Raw genomic sequence first — 17,004 nt, forward strand, 5'->3', positions numbered from 1 at the left:
ATCTTGGAACTTTGAAAAATCCATCATATACCCTTAGCTTAAATGTCATTTTTATTATAGATAGAATTCTTGAAATGATAACGTCAGTAACTTTGAAGTTTAGAAGGATAAAATTTTAGGAAACATATATTAAATATCGGTAACTAAAGAATCTATATTAGGTATTATTTTTATAGAATTTCTTTCGTGTTTATGAAATTTCTTAAATTGCGGAAGAACTTTATGTAAAGTAGGTAAGCTTAAAATTAAGATTTATACAGCGGTTCTCATACGGCAGAAATAAATTAGTGCGAGTGTCACACAGTATAACAATTTTTATTGATTATAACACTGGAAATATTAAGAATATAATTTTCGATGAAGTTATGGTAATTCGTGTTACAAATTTTGGATTATGTTTAGGTATATAGATCTACGAGTCGTTTGATAAAAATTGATAAAGTATGTTTTACGCTCTACGTGATTTTTTTATCTTTCATGCTCATGTGTGAATGTCTATGTTTATCCTCTCGTCTTCCCAATTGTTACAATTATGCTTTCGAAACGTTCACTTGTGTAGGTCGAAAATACGATTCTAATATATTTTTTATATTTATGTGTATGATGTGAAACGCATGTGTTCGTGTAATTCATTTTATTGGATAAATTTTTCGGAACGATTCGCCATACATACGAATTTCCACCTGCACAGAGCAAATAATACGTCTGATTTTCATAATCTTTCTCCTCATCTCGCTCTCATTCTTAATTCCATATCTATTTTTATTTGTTAAACGAAAAACCCTCCGACATTATAACTAATAACGCATCATAAAATAGAAATTCACTCGTATTTTACAATTACACTCATTTCGACGATCTGATAACATTTACGAAATTGATTGTCTCTCAGCTCTGAAACGAAATAGCAGCATATTCCCTTCTCTCATCGAATAATGGGCCTTCGACTTTTTCTTTACATACACTTTCGTAAAATGCAACAGAATCCAAATTACAAGCGTTCGTATGTAACCTACATAATTAGCTTTGTTTTTGTCTTAAATTTTTCGTTATATTAAATGCGACTAGTACACTAATACTTGGCAAACGAAATCAAATTTCGTCGTTGTCTCGATTACCTTGTCTTTTTCCCATATATATATATATATTATAATTGTACATGTAGTCAAGAAAATGCTTGCCTTGTCCTCTCATAAATATTAACTTTGTTTCTATTTCTCTTTTTCTCGCTCGTGTTCACTTTCTCTCGATCTCTCATTCGCTCACTTTTTTCTCGTTCTCTTGTTCACTTAATTTTTTTTTTCATTCGCTATGCGATCTATTGGGATTGCACTTTTTTGATTGCAGAGATTTCTTTTCATAACGTATAATCGATAAAATACTGTTCGTTTTTTTCGGTAACTAATTTTCTGCACCTTAAAAGACTGCACTCACGCGCGCAATGCAGTATTCCAAATAGAATTTACAGCTGGTACTTGCTATTGCGTTTAATTCTTCAGTGAAATATACAGAGGAGGATTTCTATCGGTGAGCAGATCATTTTTAAACATTTTAGTAATTGAGATTTAACATATAATTCTTTTGATGCTTCATACTTTTACATATATAGTTACTTCTGTTAAAAAGTCTTAATCCTTATAGTCAATAATATATGTCTATACATTTTTCGATAAATACGCTTTCATTTTCGTATTATTTTAATTTTCAGAGGTGATGTTTTAGTTTTCCATAATATATGTTATGGATAGTAATTTTGATATGCAAGCACGTTTCGATAACTCATGGAACATGTGATATGCAATGTTCTCTGTTCAAGGTAGGAGAAAAAAATTTTATGTTAAAACCCAATTTTCTCGCTCTTGTTGCATCACATACTTGTTCTTCACTCGCTATTGGATTTCAAATTATATATATATATATATATATATATATATATATATATATATATATATATATATATATATATATATATATATATATAAACTTTTAAGACGTTATTAATTATGGATGAGATCATCAGGAATTGGTAAAAATTTTACTCGCTCTAGAAGATTATATACGACTCGATGCAAAAGCGCAATTTGTCGTCAATTTTAGTATAGCAATATTTATACTTATACGTTATATGCAGGATAAAAACGCGGATATGTGAATTGCAACCCCAGGTGAGTTTTCGCTACCTCCAGAAGTCTATATAGTTTCAAGTAAACGCTTTCTCAGAACACTCAATTTTTCGTATGTATATAATGGTTTGTAACATAGTGCGAGTCTGATGGCAGTTTAATTATACATTGTTTTTAACGCCTTAATGTATGCTACTATCTGGAAAATTCTGATACACAAGATATATTCTCGCAACGTATATATCTAGAATCATTGATAAAGTATATATGTACAATAATGAAATATTACAAAAGCTTCAAGAACTACAAGATTGAATAACAAGATAAAAAATAATACTGACACATCAATTTTCATTTTTTGTTCGTTGACGCTTGAGCGACTTGATAGACTGAAGATAGCGCAGTTGAGCACCGAATAACGCTTATTAATTTACATTTTCTTTTTCATCACCTAGGCTAGAAGTTTAATTCAGAGAACGGCTAAACCGATCATTCGTGCTGTGTTGGTACGCCTTTCTTACACCAAAAACTAATATCTATGGATTGACCATAATCCAAAAGTGACAATAACTAGTGGAAGGTTACTCCAATTTTGGAGACTCGTGGATTTGATATTTCCCGCAGGTATATAACATCTGATGTCTTTTCAAAAATACATTTTGTTTACTCTGCCTGAATTCTTGTGCCAAAGGCAAGTCTGTCTGCCTTAGTAGATTCCAAAATTGAAAAGGGGGATACAAATTATCCTATGTGTATATATATATATATATATATATATATATATATATATATATATATATATATGTGTGTGTGTGTACCTTTGTCCTCCTCAAGTACTAGTAAAATTAATTAGCTATATTTAAGTAAAGTAGTAACATCAGAAATGTTCTTCAATACATTGGAATTATGCATTCAATGAATAAAATACAAATAAGTAACTATATTATCATACTCGTTAGTTTATCATATAATATTTTACATTTTGCTTAAATATGTATGTCATTAATACTATATTTCACTGTTGTAAAGTTCGTGTTACAGATATGACTTAGAGATGCTTTCTTAATTGGTAATGTTTGTGATGATACTGTACGAGGTTATACTCTCGAATGAAATCGCATTATAATACGCACAACGAGTTTATTGGCCCAAGTAATCGTAAAATCACTATACAAAATTTAGTGCTTTACTACTGAAGGAACTACCCTTTTAATTTATAACTTTACGATTACTTGCAACCTGCTTTGTTGTTGGATAAAAATCAGATAGTGTCGAAATTTCCTAAGGATGATTCGTGATAAATTAGTATCATCGATGATATCATACCAACACCGTATTTTCACATCCTCGAGTGGTCACGATAGCAGTACACGTAATGTTAATAAAACTTTTCACAAAAATTCTGAGGTAATATTAGACTCACGATGACGTTCAACCTATTTATAAGTACGCGTTCTTACATCAAAAGATGTTCAACAATATTTGTGTAACAAAGAAGTCAATGAAAATAGAACATTAAAAATACTGCAATAAGGGACTACATATAACACTTGTATATCGTAACGTACTAAAACTCATACAAGCGACCTAATGATTAATTAATCAAAGTTGACATTTGCAGCGCCTAGCTCAACCGATTAAACATACGATACTCGTAAACATTCGGTGCCACCTCAGCCTACGTTGCGAAAAATATGATTCTGATATCGATCGTGCATATGGGCACACGCGTACACTCACACACACTCTCTGTCTCTTGTCTATAATTGATAAAAAGGCGTGGGAAAAGCGCGACTTCTCTCACAATAATTGTCGGCGACTATGTGCACGGAATATTATTTATATGACGCCGTGGGTCTCACGCCACCTTCTTCAATACTGATTGTTATTCTTTGATTTGGTCCAGGCGCGATCATCACGCGGCCTCCTTCGCATCCTAATACTCTAGCGTTTTAAGCGACAGTTTCTCATAGGTACGTGATCTTGATTCGACAGCGCGCACTGAGGGATATGTAAGTTCGTGTTCCGTTCTGTGCAGTTCAGTTGATTACCAAGCACACTGTTTCATCATCCTGACAGATGGATCAGTTGATTTATGTCGTGCAGACTGATGGACCTCGGACACTCTTGCCCGCTCGACTGACTGTTTCGGAACAAACGGTACATCCTGAGCGCTCAGTCGAAAGTGAGTCTCTTGAGGAAGAGGTAGATCTCTTCGAAGTTGGGTCTGTCCTCGGCTCGCCTGCTCCAGCACTTGCTCATCATGTGGTAGAGCTCGCGTGGGCAGAGACTCGGCTGGGGCAGGACACGGGGCAACTGCTGCTGGTTGTTGTTCGGCGTGCTCTGGTACCAGCGACTGCAGTTCTCCAGCACCTGCTCGGAGGTGAGCTCCGCGTAGGGCAGCTCGCTGCAGCTGCTGAATATCTCCCAGACTGTCACCGCGTACGACCAGACGTCCGACTGACTGCTGCACTTGCCCTGCAAGAACACGCCGAGTGAGTTCAGTCGTTACGCTTTACATTATATACCACAGCTCCTATCCTGATTGTTGCGGTTTTAATCTTACCATCAGGACGGCTTCCCAGGCCATCCACCGAAGAGGTATTTTAGCGTAGTATCCATTGACGTAGTATTCGTGATCGTACTTGCCACAGTAGAGAGCGTGATCCGAAACTTTGATGATCAGGTTCTTATTGACGAAGCAGTTTCTGAAAAATCATATTAGTTAGGAATTATTTATTTTTTTGCAAAATTGAGTACGCAGCGTTCGTACCTGGCAGCCAGATCGCAGTGTGGGATTTTCAAGTTCTCCAAGTACTTCATCCCGGAAGCAATTTGGGTGACGAAATTGAGGAGGCAGCCGTAACTGGAAGGAAAGTCGTCACTAAAGATATCGAAACCAGAGACATTGGAAGATCGACTGTAATGCAAGTAACTACCTCATGGTCAGGTCGTCGTTTCCGTTTTCGCTTCCGCTCTTCATGAAGGTCGGAAGGTCGCCAAGTTCGCCGTACTCGAAAACAGCACCCATCGGTTCCTCCTCGACCAGAGCGATTATCCTCGCGACGTTGAGATCTCGAATCGCAGCCAGTAAATGCATGTCCTTCATGAAGTCCTTCCTGAGAAACGAAAATTTCACTCCTGATCGTCCATCTCCGTATGCAGATAATCGAACGATGTCAAACGAGGACACGAAACTCACTTGAGGGAATCGGTGACGCCTCTCCAGAGCGATCGCACGATGACGATTTGTCTGTTGCGTATCGTGCCGATATCGGGGCTCTGTATGCCCTTGGCCTCGCAGAGGTAGACGAGGCCGAAGCTTCCCTCGCCGAACTTGTCCAGAATCCTCAGCCGGTGCCTCGATATCTGCTGGATGTTGTAGATGCTCGAGGTGTTCGACAGCTGGACGCTCTCCTGGATCTGAAGGGGCGTGAACAGACTCGACGAGCTCTGCTGCTCTCTTCGTTTGATCTGCAACTCGGAACATCGTTTAGTTACACTCGACTTTAAGCGATGTGCTTTCATTTTTCGCCGCTGAATTGTAGTGACTTTTTTTCAGGCCCTTTGAAAGGGAGCTGCTCGCATCGATTGACTCTAATTGGACAAACTTTCCATTCGATGCCGCGCGGAAATTCGAGATGTAATTGAGCGATACCCGAGATGCTCCGGGCCGAGTTTCGTTATAAAAGTTGCACATCGTTTAACGAGCTAGTATATAGTATTTTTTCCCCTTTTTTACAAAGCATACCAATTACCAGTTTACGATCTGCGCAACGAACGTTTCGCAAGCAGAGCGTTACACGTCGTTTTTATTTTCTCTCGCGTCTGCTTCAAAAGACAAGTTCGAGCATTTCAACCACGAGTGATAAGCGCACAAGAGGTAATTCTCAGTCGAGTTACCGTCAGAATATCCGTGGCTGCGTAGTAACCCTCGTGGACCTTGTGATTTGCTTTGGAGTTGTTATGTCCGTGTCGTTTAACGGGAAAAGCCGTCGGCGCTATCCTCTCGCTCGATTTGTCCTCCTGGTAGCTGTGCTCGCTCGTAAAGTCCGTGACACCTTGAAAAATGCGTTGACACGCGTTATATCGTTTCGACAATATAACAGTGGTTCAAATATGCGTGAATAAATTTCTGAGGTATAAAATTATACAGCATATTTTTCAATAAAACGCTTGCGATTCGGATAAACGAGACCAAGCGATTGCTGGAGGGCATTTGAAAATTTAATGAATAATCCATCTGCGGATTTTCAATACTTTTCGATTCGTCGATCGAAGTAATCAACTGCACATTCGCAGTATACAATATTATTTGAATTTATTACATGCGAACGTGGATAAATTGAATTTTCGGATTTAATTTTGCACCCGAAGGTAAATACACGATCGAGCTTCTCGCTGTAATTCTCTTTTGATTAATTTTCAATTGAATAAATAATAATAGCAAAGCGCATAAACCCGTAAAAAGGCCCTTAACAATAGCAAACTCACCACTGCAGGTGGAGAACCTCTCGGTCTTGTGGGTGGGCGCGGGCTCGTAGGCGAGATTCTCCTCGGAGAAAAGCTTGTAGGTGCGCTCGTAAGCGCTGCACTGTTCGTACTCGCTGCCGTTGTCGCTGCGGATGCTGCTGCGTAAGGTGCCCATGTTATCGTCGGCGGCGGCGTTACCAGCGAGAGCCGATGCGAAACCTTTGCTCTTGATGGAGAGCCTCGACTGGGATAAACCGTTCACGACGATCGGCGTCGAGAGCTTGATGTCCTTCATGTTGATGGTGATCCCCGGCGCGGTTGGACCGCATAGCAGAGCCGTATGCTTTTGCAGCAGGGCGACCTTGTTGCGGCCGCGCTGCTTCATCAGGAAGACCGTGCAGGTGAGCAGCAGGGCCAGCACCGTCAGCACTCCGCTCACCTGAGGACGATGCGAGGTATTTTTTTATTGGCTGTAATTTTGAGTTTCGAGCCCGAGTAGGAGCGTAGCTTACCAGGCCTATGTACGTCTGCGAGTTGCCGATGGGGAAGGCGTCGGGTGTTAGGTTCGGGTTGGGCTCGTAAACGGTCTCGTTCAGCTCGCTCTTCGGGCGCGTCGGCTCCGGCACGTCCGTCTCGTTGCGCTCGAACACAACGCTCTGCTCCGGCATCGCATCGTTCGTGAGGTTCCTCAATCCGGGGACTGGGGTGTTCGAAAAGTTTGTTTTTTTCAATTCGAACCCGAGTGCGCGAGAGATGAATTACAAAGGAGGAAAAGTCTCATACCCGATCCGAAAGTCACCTCGCTGATGAGCAGCCACTTGGACCTCGGCTTGATCTCCAGCTTAACGAACCGGCCGGTTTTTAATTGGAGCGGGATCTCGACCACAGCCGCGTTCGGCTTGAAGTCGTTGGAGATATCGATTTTCTCCGTCGACGTCTGATAGTTCTTGCCGTCGTAGGAGAACCACACCTGAATCAGCGAGAACACCTGCGAATCGAGAAAGAGAGAGAGAGAGAGAGAGAGAAGGGGTTGATATTTTTGCCGATGAACAAATGAAGTCTCCTTCCGCGCAACCTATGAGCCGACCTCGATCTCGCGCCTGGGCACGTGCGCCACGTGGATGCTGCAGTTGTCGAACTCCCGGACCTCCTTGAACTCGAAGACGAGCTCGACGATCTCGCGGTTGCCCCAGCCGACCCAGTTGTTGCCGCTCGACGAAGAGAGGAACTCCTGCTCGTCGCCGAGGACGTTGTCGGTCAGTTGGCCAAGACCGTTGCTGAGGGTGCCGTTAACCTCGCTGCCATCGTAAGACGAGTCATCGAGGTTGCTGTTGTTGGGGCCGTGGATCTCTCCCGCCGGTATCGTGTAGCTCGCTATCCTCTCTGCACACAAACGAACGAATGAAAGTCGCTGCGAAACAAATCTGATCAAAGTCTCGAGCAACAATGCTTATCCGATTGATTCGTCGCCGTTGGAAACTTTGCCATCGCTTCTCGGTGGAGGAAAATTGAGAGCGGGTAATTTATTTAGTTCGAGCCGTAAAGGCCTCCGGAAAATAATGCTCTAAAAACTCGGCACTCTTGCGGGAATGAGAGAGGGAGGGAAGAAAGGAAAATCGCGAACATTGTGTTAAGTTCCCCGGCAAAGAAATGGCCTCTTTTATTGCGGAGGAAAAAATGTACGAGAACCTAAAAAGTTTTCAATAAAACAAGTTTCTCCTTTACTGTCTCCCTCCCTTTGCCGCAGCGGTGAAACCGCGCTCTCTCTCCTCTCTCTCTCTCTCTCTCTCTCTCTCTCTCTCTCTCTCTCTCTCTCTCTCTCTCCCTCTTCTCTATACATAGGTCTCGATTGTGTCGGAAGTTTGCGTTTCGGTATGTGTACGGCAAGAAATGCTTTCAGACCTGATTGATCCTGGAAATCGAGAAGAAGAAAAATCACATGCAGCGCCGGTAGTCGGCTCCACTCTTCGCGACGCGAGATCGCTCGAGATTAAAGATGAGGCAAAGTTGGCCGAAGCAGCGAAGAGAGAGAGGGAGGGAGGAAGTAATAAGAGTCCGGGGATGTTGAAAAGCCAGGCGGAAGAGTTAATATCGATTATTTGCGGATCGCGACGGCGAAAAAGCGCAGCGGAATTGAGATGTCGGGGAAACGCGCTGCGAGCAATTTCCACGCTGGAAAAATGGATGCGATCAATTAGTTCCTTCGGTCAGAAAAATTTCATTCCACACGCGATCACCTACCGTGCACGCGAAGCCGCGATAAATTCGCCGAGTGTACTGCACGCCGCGCGGCGAAAAAAGGGCGTCAGCTGAATAATTAAAGCTCTGCAACGTCGCGGTGCAGGAAGCGCATAATAGTGCACGCACATGCAGGGAGAGAGCGCGGGAGGAAAAGCACAGCGGGGTGGTTTATCGACGTCACTTACGCTCCCAGGCGCAGCCGTAAATTTCGACCCTCATGCAGACGGTGCGCGGATGCTGGCTGTAAGGAACAAAGCGCACCCTGCTCGCGACGAAAGGCAGCTCGAGCTTTTGTCTCTCGACCAGGTACGTGTTGCTGTTGCCCCGCAGCACCTGTGAAATTTCAAAAGTCCTTAAGTGATTTCTCCTCCTGCCCCGCGAGACTGTCCATTAGCGGCAAGATGCATTGTCTTCTGTTGTCTAATTCTGTGTCTGTGTGTGCGTGTGTTGTTGGCTTCCCACCGGAGTGACTTCTTTTTCACTTCGTCGCGCCGTCGCGGCTGATATTTTTCTCCCGGCGCGCGCAGGTGCGCGGGAAAAGTTTGCTTATACATGGCTAGATTTATTGAAATGTGTATAGGTTGTAGCCACGGGAACTCGAAAAATGAAATACGCGATACACCTTCAATTTCGCAGCACTTACGTACGCTCCTGAGTGAAAGGCGAAAGCTTTTCGTATTTTATCAAAGTTGATTATGTAAGTTGATTTGCCGGCGGTTACAAAAGCGATATACCTATAAATAAATTATAATACATGCACGCAATCTTATTTTTACCAACGGTGGCGACGCGAAATCAAACGAAATGGCGGACAATTTTCCGCGCCGCGCGCAGAGCGAGGATAAAATTGTACAAACGCGCGCCAGCGCGAGAGCGTAATGGATTTATAATTTCGGAGATAATGAAATTTCGCGAAATTATTAATGCGATTGCAGTATTATCACGTTAGCGGCGAGCGCTTGCACTATACATTGCGCGCGCGCGTGCGTGCGTGCGTGTGTGTGTGTGTATATATATATATAATAGTCTCGCGCAATCGCGTATATTGCCCTTGGTGAAAAGTCGGCACAGTAGCGCGCGTCTTTCCCACATAAAACTGCGCGAAAAATTCATAACATTTGCACCAAACGAATCCCGTCGCGGCTCGTCATCGCGTGAATAAAAAATCAATCGATCTTGCCGCGCAGCGAGGAGCAACGAAAGAAAAACTCTCCGACTCGATATACGCGCAGAGCGCGAATATGCAAATGAGTTATTCAGCTGATATATACACTCGCTCGCGCTAAAGCCCTTAAGCGCGCCGCTCCAAGAAAGGGAAAAATGAAAGATGCGCTCGGCTCAAAAAATCACCGCGAAAAGTCTACACAAGCGCGCGCTATTAAAGTACGAATATTGTATAGTCAAGCGTCAAATAAGAAAAGTTGGCGGGCGAGGAGAGAAACTTCCCATTCCCGAAGACCCTCGAGACGCTTCGGCGGCTCCTTTTACGCGCTGTGTGTATACGCGCTGATGCTTTGCGCACTGAAATATCGTATACAAGAGTAGACTATGCGAGACGCGCGGGGAGCGTCAGGTGGTTAAGCGTATCAAGCGATTATGCAGAGTATATTATACTCACCGAAATCATCACTTTTTAATAAACTACACGGAGCTTCGCAAAAAACGTTATCAACCCTCGCGCCGCCCGCGAGACTCTCGGTATGGAATTTACGCGAGACAGCGATACGAGAGTTCGCACATCCACTATACATCTTTCATTTTTATTAGATCCAACGTGATATTCTCAGCGCGGCGCGGCCGACGAGTGCGTGTATTATATATTAGAGAAGGAGAGCTGGCGAGCCCCTGGAAACGCGAGAAGCCAAGTGAGCGCAAGTGTGGTATACTGTATATAGCTATATAGTGGGTGCAGTAATAGAGAGTGTAGTTCGGCACGCACCCGGTCGCCCCTGAGATTCTTGTAGGGATGCCACTTGAGGTCGCGCCAGTACTCGAGGAAAAAGGCCTCCGCGTACTCCTGGCCCTCGCCGTTCCCGAAGCGGCCCTGCGTCTCCGTCCACGTAATTAGATGATCCTTCGTTAGGTCGACCTCGAGGTACTCGCGGATGTCGCTGCTTATCTGCGCCTTCGGGCACCAGGCGCCGCCGTTCTTCTCCTGACGTATTCTGCGGAAAGAAGAGAGGGTGAACCTTTAGACTTTGTTATATACATGTATTCATTTATTTTTTTTTAGCGAAAAGCTTCTAGTTTTCTAGGATACAAGCGCCGCCGCTGCTGGCGTAGACGTCCGACTCGTTATTATTACATGAGCTGGAAGTTACGAGCGCGCGCGCGAATAAAAGTTCTCCGAGGGCGCTTCTACGCCAGCGATATCGCGCAAGCTTGACGAGTTGACGGCTTCTTTTCTTTGCCGCAAGCGCCCGCCGGGCCGAGTGGATAAGAGCTGTTTATTTACTTTTTGCGGCTTCTCTCCTCTTGATGACGCTGCAGACGTTTCGTAGAAAGGGCAGCGGATGGCAAATTAGTGGGAGTTTCTCTTCGTTAGACGACAAATAAACTGAGTCGAAGTGGTGTACTCGTATATTTGGAAATTACGATATTGACGCGAAAGCGAAATCGAAGACTTTTCACCGAATACACTACGGTGCAAGGGTTATTTATCGCCTCCGCATTTCTTTGACAACCGCATTTAACATCTTTGAGAGGAGCTTTCCCTTGCTTATAAGGTTCGCCTAGCTCTCGGAGAGAAATTTTTTTTCTAAGAGATTTATTTCTTGTATTGCTTTGAAGAACTCGAGTTCTGGGAAAGTTGCCGAGAAGAGTTAAAGTTCCCCCGCGTGCTTAAAGCCGAGGGATTATTCGATGAATTTTTTGAAACGAGATAATTTTAATCCACTAAATAAAATCACAAATTTATATAACGCGTCCGAATTTGCGCCTGCGATTTAAACTCGTATACCGAGAGTACAGCTAATAAATGATCATTGCGTTGGACGTCAAGTTGAATTCCCAACGGAATGCCACTTAACATTCTCGCCTGATTATATAACCGTAAGGTGATTTCATAGCATTAGAGTACTTTGCACATGCTGCGCGCGCTGATTCAATTCGATCACACTGCGTGCACATTATGAAGGAGACAGTTTTTCGCGACACGTCGTATAAACAAAAACGCGGCAGTTTCTTTTGAAAGCCGAGTCGTCTACTCGGTGTATCTCTTCCCTATGCATAGCGTCTTTCTCTCTTGAAACTTTTTTAACGAAGGAAGAATCCCGACGACGAGCATTCCCTTTGCGAGCTTGCAGCGCAGCGGCGACTGTAATCATAATAATGATCGTCGTTATCAATCTTACCTTGCATTCTGCGGCCCGACGGACTTCATCTCGTAGCTGGAGGAAGCCGTGATGGCGTGGTCCGGAATTTTTCCCTCCTCCATGCCGAGCGGAAGTATACAATGGCCTGGAACGACATTAACGTTATCCAATTACCGGCGGATCAGCCCCGAGGAGGACGAGAGAGAGAGAGAGAGAGAGAGAGAGAGAGAGAGAGAGAGAGAGAGAAAGAGAGAGAGAGGCGCAGCAAAAAGCGTCTACTGTGTTATGCTTCGCTCCGTGTCTTGCCTGCGCAGTTCGCCGTTGCTTTGAGACGAGAGACTTGCTGCTGGCTACGACGTGGTAGGGGCCGCGCGAGTAATAATATTACGACTTTGCCGTTCGCATATTGACCCCTTGTTGCATTATGCAAATGGCCCGATGCGCTAGCGCCCGGCTCTCTCTCTCTCTCTCTCTCTCTCTCTCTCTCTCTCTCTCTTTAATATCCGATGGATAAACGAAGGCAAAAACGCGTAGTAATATGGCCGCGTTAAGCTGGGAAACCCCATCAGACGATGCACATTGAGCTCCATTGTTGCGAGTTTTTTCGCTGCAATTTTTGGAGGCTTCTCGATTTTATAAAATTTCCCTTCCCGACGCTGTATACGTCCGGCCGTTAAAAAGTAAACGCAATTTCTACGCATCATCGTTTGAGTCGTGAAAAAATTAACATAGCAGCGTTGCCGGCTACTGGTGTACGCGCTCGGTATAAGAGCTTAAAAATTGCACCCAAGGGTATAGCGCTTTGTAATAGCGAGAGCTACATTTGACGCCGTTGCAGTTTTTCTCGCTTTGTAATTTCTAGCTTCGCAGTGCGTGTAACAATGCGCGGAGCGTTGAGAAGCCCCTTTGTACGATGCGTGCGCGCATGAAAAGTAAGGGCCTTTCATTGTTTGAAGTACATTCGCTGTTTGAAATTTCTACTCGTTTTAATATAATTATGAAAAATTGTACTACGCACGGCGTGCCAAAACTACATTGTATTTTTTTAGCATATGCCCGAGCTTTAACTGGCTATTGCGGTGCTTGTTTAAAATGTCGGGAATGGGGTAGTTCTTACCAAAAACATTATTGGACTGTTGCTCGGCGCAGAGAGCCGACGCTATCAGGACGGCTCCTATCAGCAAAACTACCTGTTCCATGATGTGTCACGGGTTATCCTAGAACGCTGCCACCCGGCCTCTTGTGCCGTATGTTTCATGATAGGCCCGATGATTTCTGCTTCATTTTACTCTGTAACACGCAAACAGAAACGGCTTTTTAGATAAAATGATCATTTTTTATAACGTTGATATTGGATGATTGTTATTAAAACATTCAAACTTGGCTGCCGCCTCTGCACGTATATATGCATAACGGCGATAAGTGTCCGCTGAAACGTCAAACTCGCGAGGCAGCAGCTTACGTTTCACTTAAAGTTCTGCTGCGATCCATCTCGAATTTTTACAAATAATGCGCGATTCAAACATAAATGAGGCGATTGCACTTTGCTCTCGGGATTTTTGCGCACTACTTTACACTTCATCGTAATAAACGCACGGGGGAAATTTCCGGCTAAGACGCTTCGCGTCGACAGCACTAAGCTCAAAAGCTCCAGCACCGCTCTCGGAAGCTCGAACAAACTTCACGCCTGGGACCTTATATCAGAATTCTATCCGCAGAGAAATACCTGCGTATAATTCGAATGAATGCATGCGCATATTGTAAACCATCGGGATTTCGCGGCACCTCGCCGTATAATTTTGCTTAAAAATCTCTAACAGAGCTTTAAAGCTCCCCTCTTTTCCGCTCGCTTGGAAGCATATAAATATACAGCGGACTCCGCGAGAATGACGCAGCGCTCGATTAAACATTCTCAAACAGAAGTCGATCATTCATAATTGACAGAACTCTCGCGAGAAGCCCTGTTGATCCGCGGGGAGTCGAGGATGAACGTCGAATATTCCCGTCTCCTCAAAACTCCTTATCTCGAGAGCTCCGCCGGCTCGAGGACAGGAAGAGCGTCGAGGTCGTCTCCTTTGGTAAATGGCAGTAATTAAAAATGCTTTCTAATGAATTCAAGATTAACCGAATTGCCTTTCGCACGAGCTGCTCGACGTCTCAATAATTCACCGCCAGCTCGAGAGTCTTATGAATGTTTCCCTCTGTCTGGCGCAGCGCCGTCGTTAATATCCCTGCGCCTCTTGGTTACATGCCATCTCGCCGTCATAGCCTCGACGAGAAAAAAAAGATACCGAGCTAATATTCAAAACGCGGAGGACTCATCTGCATAAAGCTGATCGGGGCCAGATTAGAGATAATACGCACAGAAGCGAGCGCCGAGCTTGGGGTATTAATTTAAACAAAAATAAAACACCGCCAGCTCTCTCTCCCTCTCTCTCTCTCTCTCTCTCTCTCTCTCGCCTCGTAATATCTCATAACGCTTCATCAGCGTTCTCGGCTATAAATCCAGCGGCGCTGGCCCGCCTCCCCCTATTCGGTGTATACGAGTATATATATATATATATATATAGAGAGAGAGAGAGAGAGAGAGAGAGAGAGAGAGAGCGAGCGCATTGAAAATTCAAATCCCCAAAAACGAGGCGGCAGCTGTTTAGAAGCGCTCGCGAGGCCCACCCTCTCGGCCAAATCCCTTAACGCGAACTCCCGAATCCGGGTAAAAACAAGCTCGCGCGCGCGTCCCTTATACACCCAGCTGTTTTGAGCCATTATCCATGCAAATTCGGGGCACCGGTCCAGCTGCGGATAACGTATATACATATATACGTATACAGAGAGAGACGGCCACTAAAGCCTAGGCCGCTCCACTTTTTTTTCTTTACATTTTGCTATTCGGCCTGGAAAATAATTCAATGAATATGGAAATGCGAGCGTAAGGGTGCGAGGGCTGCGATATGGAGCTTTATATTGCTGATGATCTCCCGCCGGCAGATCGAAATAGGCGCATTTCTCAATATTTATAGAGCTTTTTTATTATAATAGGACACGAAATATGCTATGTGGATCACCTTCGACACCGAAGCAATCCAACGTTTCCGAACTAATCGTGTACACGGGCGAGCAAGAGAGACAAAAGCAGTCGAAACAAAAACCAACGGCAAGAATGAAGCTTCTCCCCCTCTGTCGCTCGCATCAATTAAGCAAATCGGCGTGGGCTTCGATCTTGGCTTCGACCCGTGTGCTGCAGCTCGACAAAAACAAAGTAGGTAGTCACCGCGCGCGTGCTGTTGCTATCTATCCCCCCCTTCTCTCTCTCTCTCTTTCTCTCTCTACTATAGGAGCAAGAGCAACGGCGGAACTATTACCCATGCAAATTCGGGGCCGGTCACTCCCCGCTCGCGCTCGCGTATACAGATAAAGCGCTGACTCCATGTGTATATATATATATATATATATATATATATATAGAGAGAGAGAGAGAGAGAGAGAGAGAGAGAGAGAGAACGCTAGTCAACGGCTTAGCGAGCTTGCGGCTTCTCCATCTCCGCCTCTCTTGTTCCCGCGCGCTGTTTCTTGCTGCCGCGTTGCATACTCTCTCTCTCTCTCTCTCTCCCTCTCTCTCTCTCTCTCTCTCTCTCTCTCTCTCTCTACCTCTCGCTCTGTGTTGCCCGATGGCTGTGTGCACGTAGTTTGCGTAGCTGCTGCCCTCCCCTCCCTCCCCCCCTTCCGCCGTAATTTAATTTGGCACGTGTTTTGTCCCGGAAAAAAGCCTTTCAATTATCCGATCTCGCTGGCTTTTGGATTCACCGACGCTCGGACTGATTGTGCTTTATGCTACTCCTGCTGCGAGAATCGCCCCGTTTTTTTTTCACTGCAGCCTATATTCACAGTTTCTATATACGTCGAAATAAAGAGCTTGTATAACGATTCGCGAGCATAAGCGAGAACTCGGCTTCCGCGCAGTTTATTTGTTTGTTTTTTCTTCTTCCATTAGTCATAAGAGTCCGTATAAATGCAGGTTGTTATGCCGAGTTGTTATTCCAAGCTAAGTGCTTTCGAGAGAGCGTAAACAGCAGCAAAGAAAAAGAAAGTGTGTATATGCTCGACTTATTCATGCATCTGAATCGCGCAATCGCTTACTTCCGCAACAAGTGATTTCCGATAATTTATACTCGAGAGATATTCGTTGTGTGCTGCAGAAGTGCATGTACGAAAGTTTATTTCTCGCGAGCAGTTTTGCAACATCGCGATCAGTAGTATAGTCCCGATATGGCCAGGCGCGGCGTCTATTATCTACTTTTAGCTCCTACGTCAGAAATAAAACTTTGCACGGAAATACAACCCGATCCCCGAACGCATACGGATACGCAAACTGCAGTTATCTCAAAATACACACCCTTCGCTATACCATACACCATATTTGGAGAACTTTCCGTTCACTGTATACACACACAGCGAGCATACAAGCCCTGATAAATCTCGACTCTCCGGCAGACAGAAAACGTAAAATCGGTTATCAGCGCGCAGTCCCTTCCTCCGAAAAGCATCCAACAGCGCACTGTGGAGTTGTAAACCGAGCGCCGCGCGATCCCGCAGTCCTCGCAGCGCAGAGAGCAAAGTAGACGCAGCAGCAGCAGCGCAAGCTGGTCGTTAAATAACGCGCCTATACGCGTGTCCTCTAGTCCACGCAGCGTCGATTGTATAAGCACCTCTGGTCCGCGCAACTACGTGCGCATTATGACGTGGTGGCCTCTCGTTTGTGCGGGCGGACCTCGTCGATGGCCGATAACGAGGCGAATTTCCGGGACTATACACATAAATCGTTGCCGAGACGCCGCACCGCCGCTGCTGCTGCT

At 44.6% G+C, this 17,004-nt stretch overlaps 1 protein-coding gene across 2 annotated transcripts in view; it reads right to left on the bottom strand.

The window, feature by feature from the left end:
• Window positions 1-2,463: 2,463 nt before the first annotated feature.
• LOC100117208 (epithelial discoidin domain-containing receptor 1) overlaps window positions 2,464-17,004 on the bottom strand; it is a 75,259-nt gene continuing 60,718 nt past the window's right edge. For both annotated transcript variants that reach the window (XM_031924537.2, XM_031924544.2), the window contains 14 exons: window positions 13,269-13,441; window positions 12,191-12,296; window positions 10,777-11,002; window positions 9,023-9,170; window positions 7,684-7,979; window positions 7,380-7,584; window positions 7,109-7,296; window positions 6,618-7,035; window positions 6,027-6,184; window positions 5,326-5,597; window positions 5,063-5,242; window positions 4,897-4,989; window positions 4,690-4,831; window positions 2,464-4,601 (listed from right to left, as the gene is read on the bottom strand). In XM_031924537.2, coding sequence (XP_031780397.1) covers window positions 4,299-4,601; window positions 4,690-4,831; window positions 4,897-4,989; window positions 5,063-5,242; window positions 5,326-5,597; window positions 6,027-6,184; window positions 6,618-7,035; window positions 7,109-7,296; window positions 7,380-7,584; window positions 7,684-7,979; window positions 9,023-9,170; window positions 10,777-11,002; window positions 12,191-12,296; window positions 13,269-13,350 — 2,817 coding nt within the window. In that variant the 5' untranslated portion in view covers window positions 13,351-13,441 and the 3' untranslated portion in view covers window positions 2,464-4,298. The remainder of the gene's footprint in view (window positions 4,602-4,689; window positions 4,832-4,896; window positions 4,990-5,062; window positions 5,243-5,325; window positions 5,598-6,026; window positions 6,185-6,617; window positions 7,036-7,108; window positions 7,297-7,379; window positions 7,585-7,683; window positions 7,980-9,022; window positions 9,171-10,776; window positions 11,003-12,190; window positions 12,297-13,268; window positions 13,442-17,004) is intronic.

Source organism: Nasonia vitripennis, chromosome 1, assembly GCF_009193385.2.
Source record: "Nasonia vitripennis strain AsymCx chromosome 1, Nvit_psr_1.1, whole genome shotgun sequence".
NCBI lineage: Eukaryota > Metazoa > Arthropoda > Insecta > Hymenoptera > Pteromalidae > Nasonia > Nasonia vitripennis.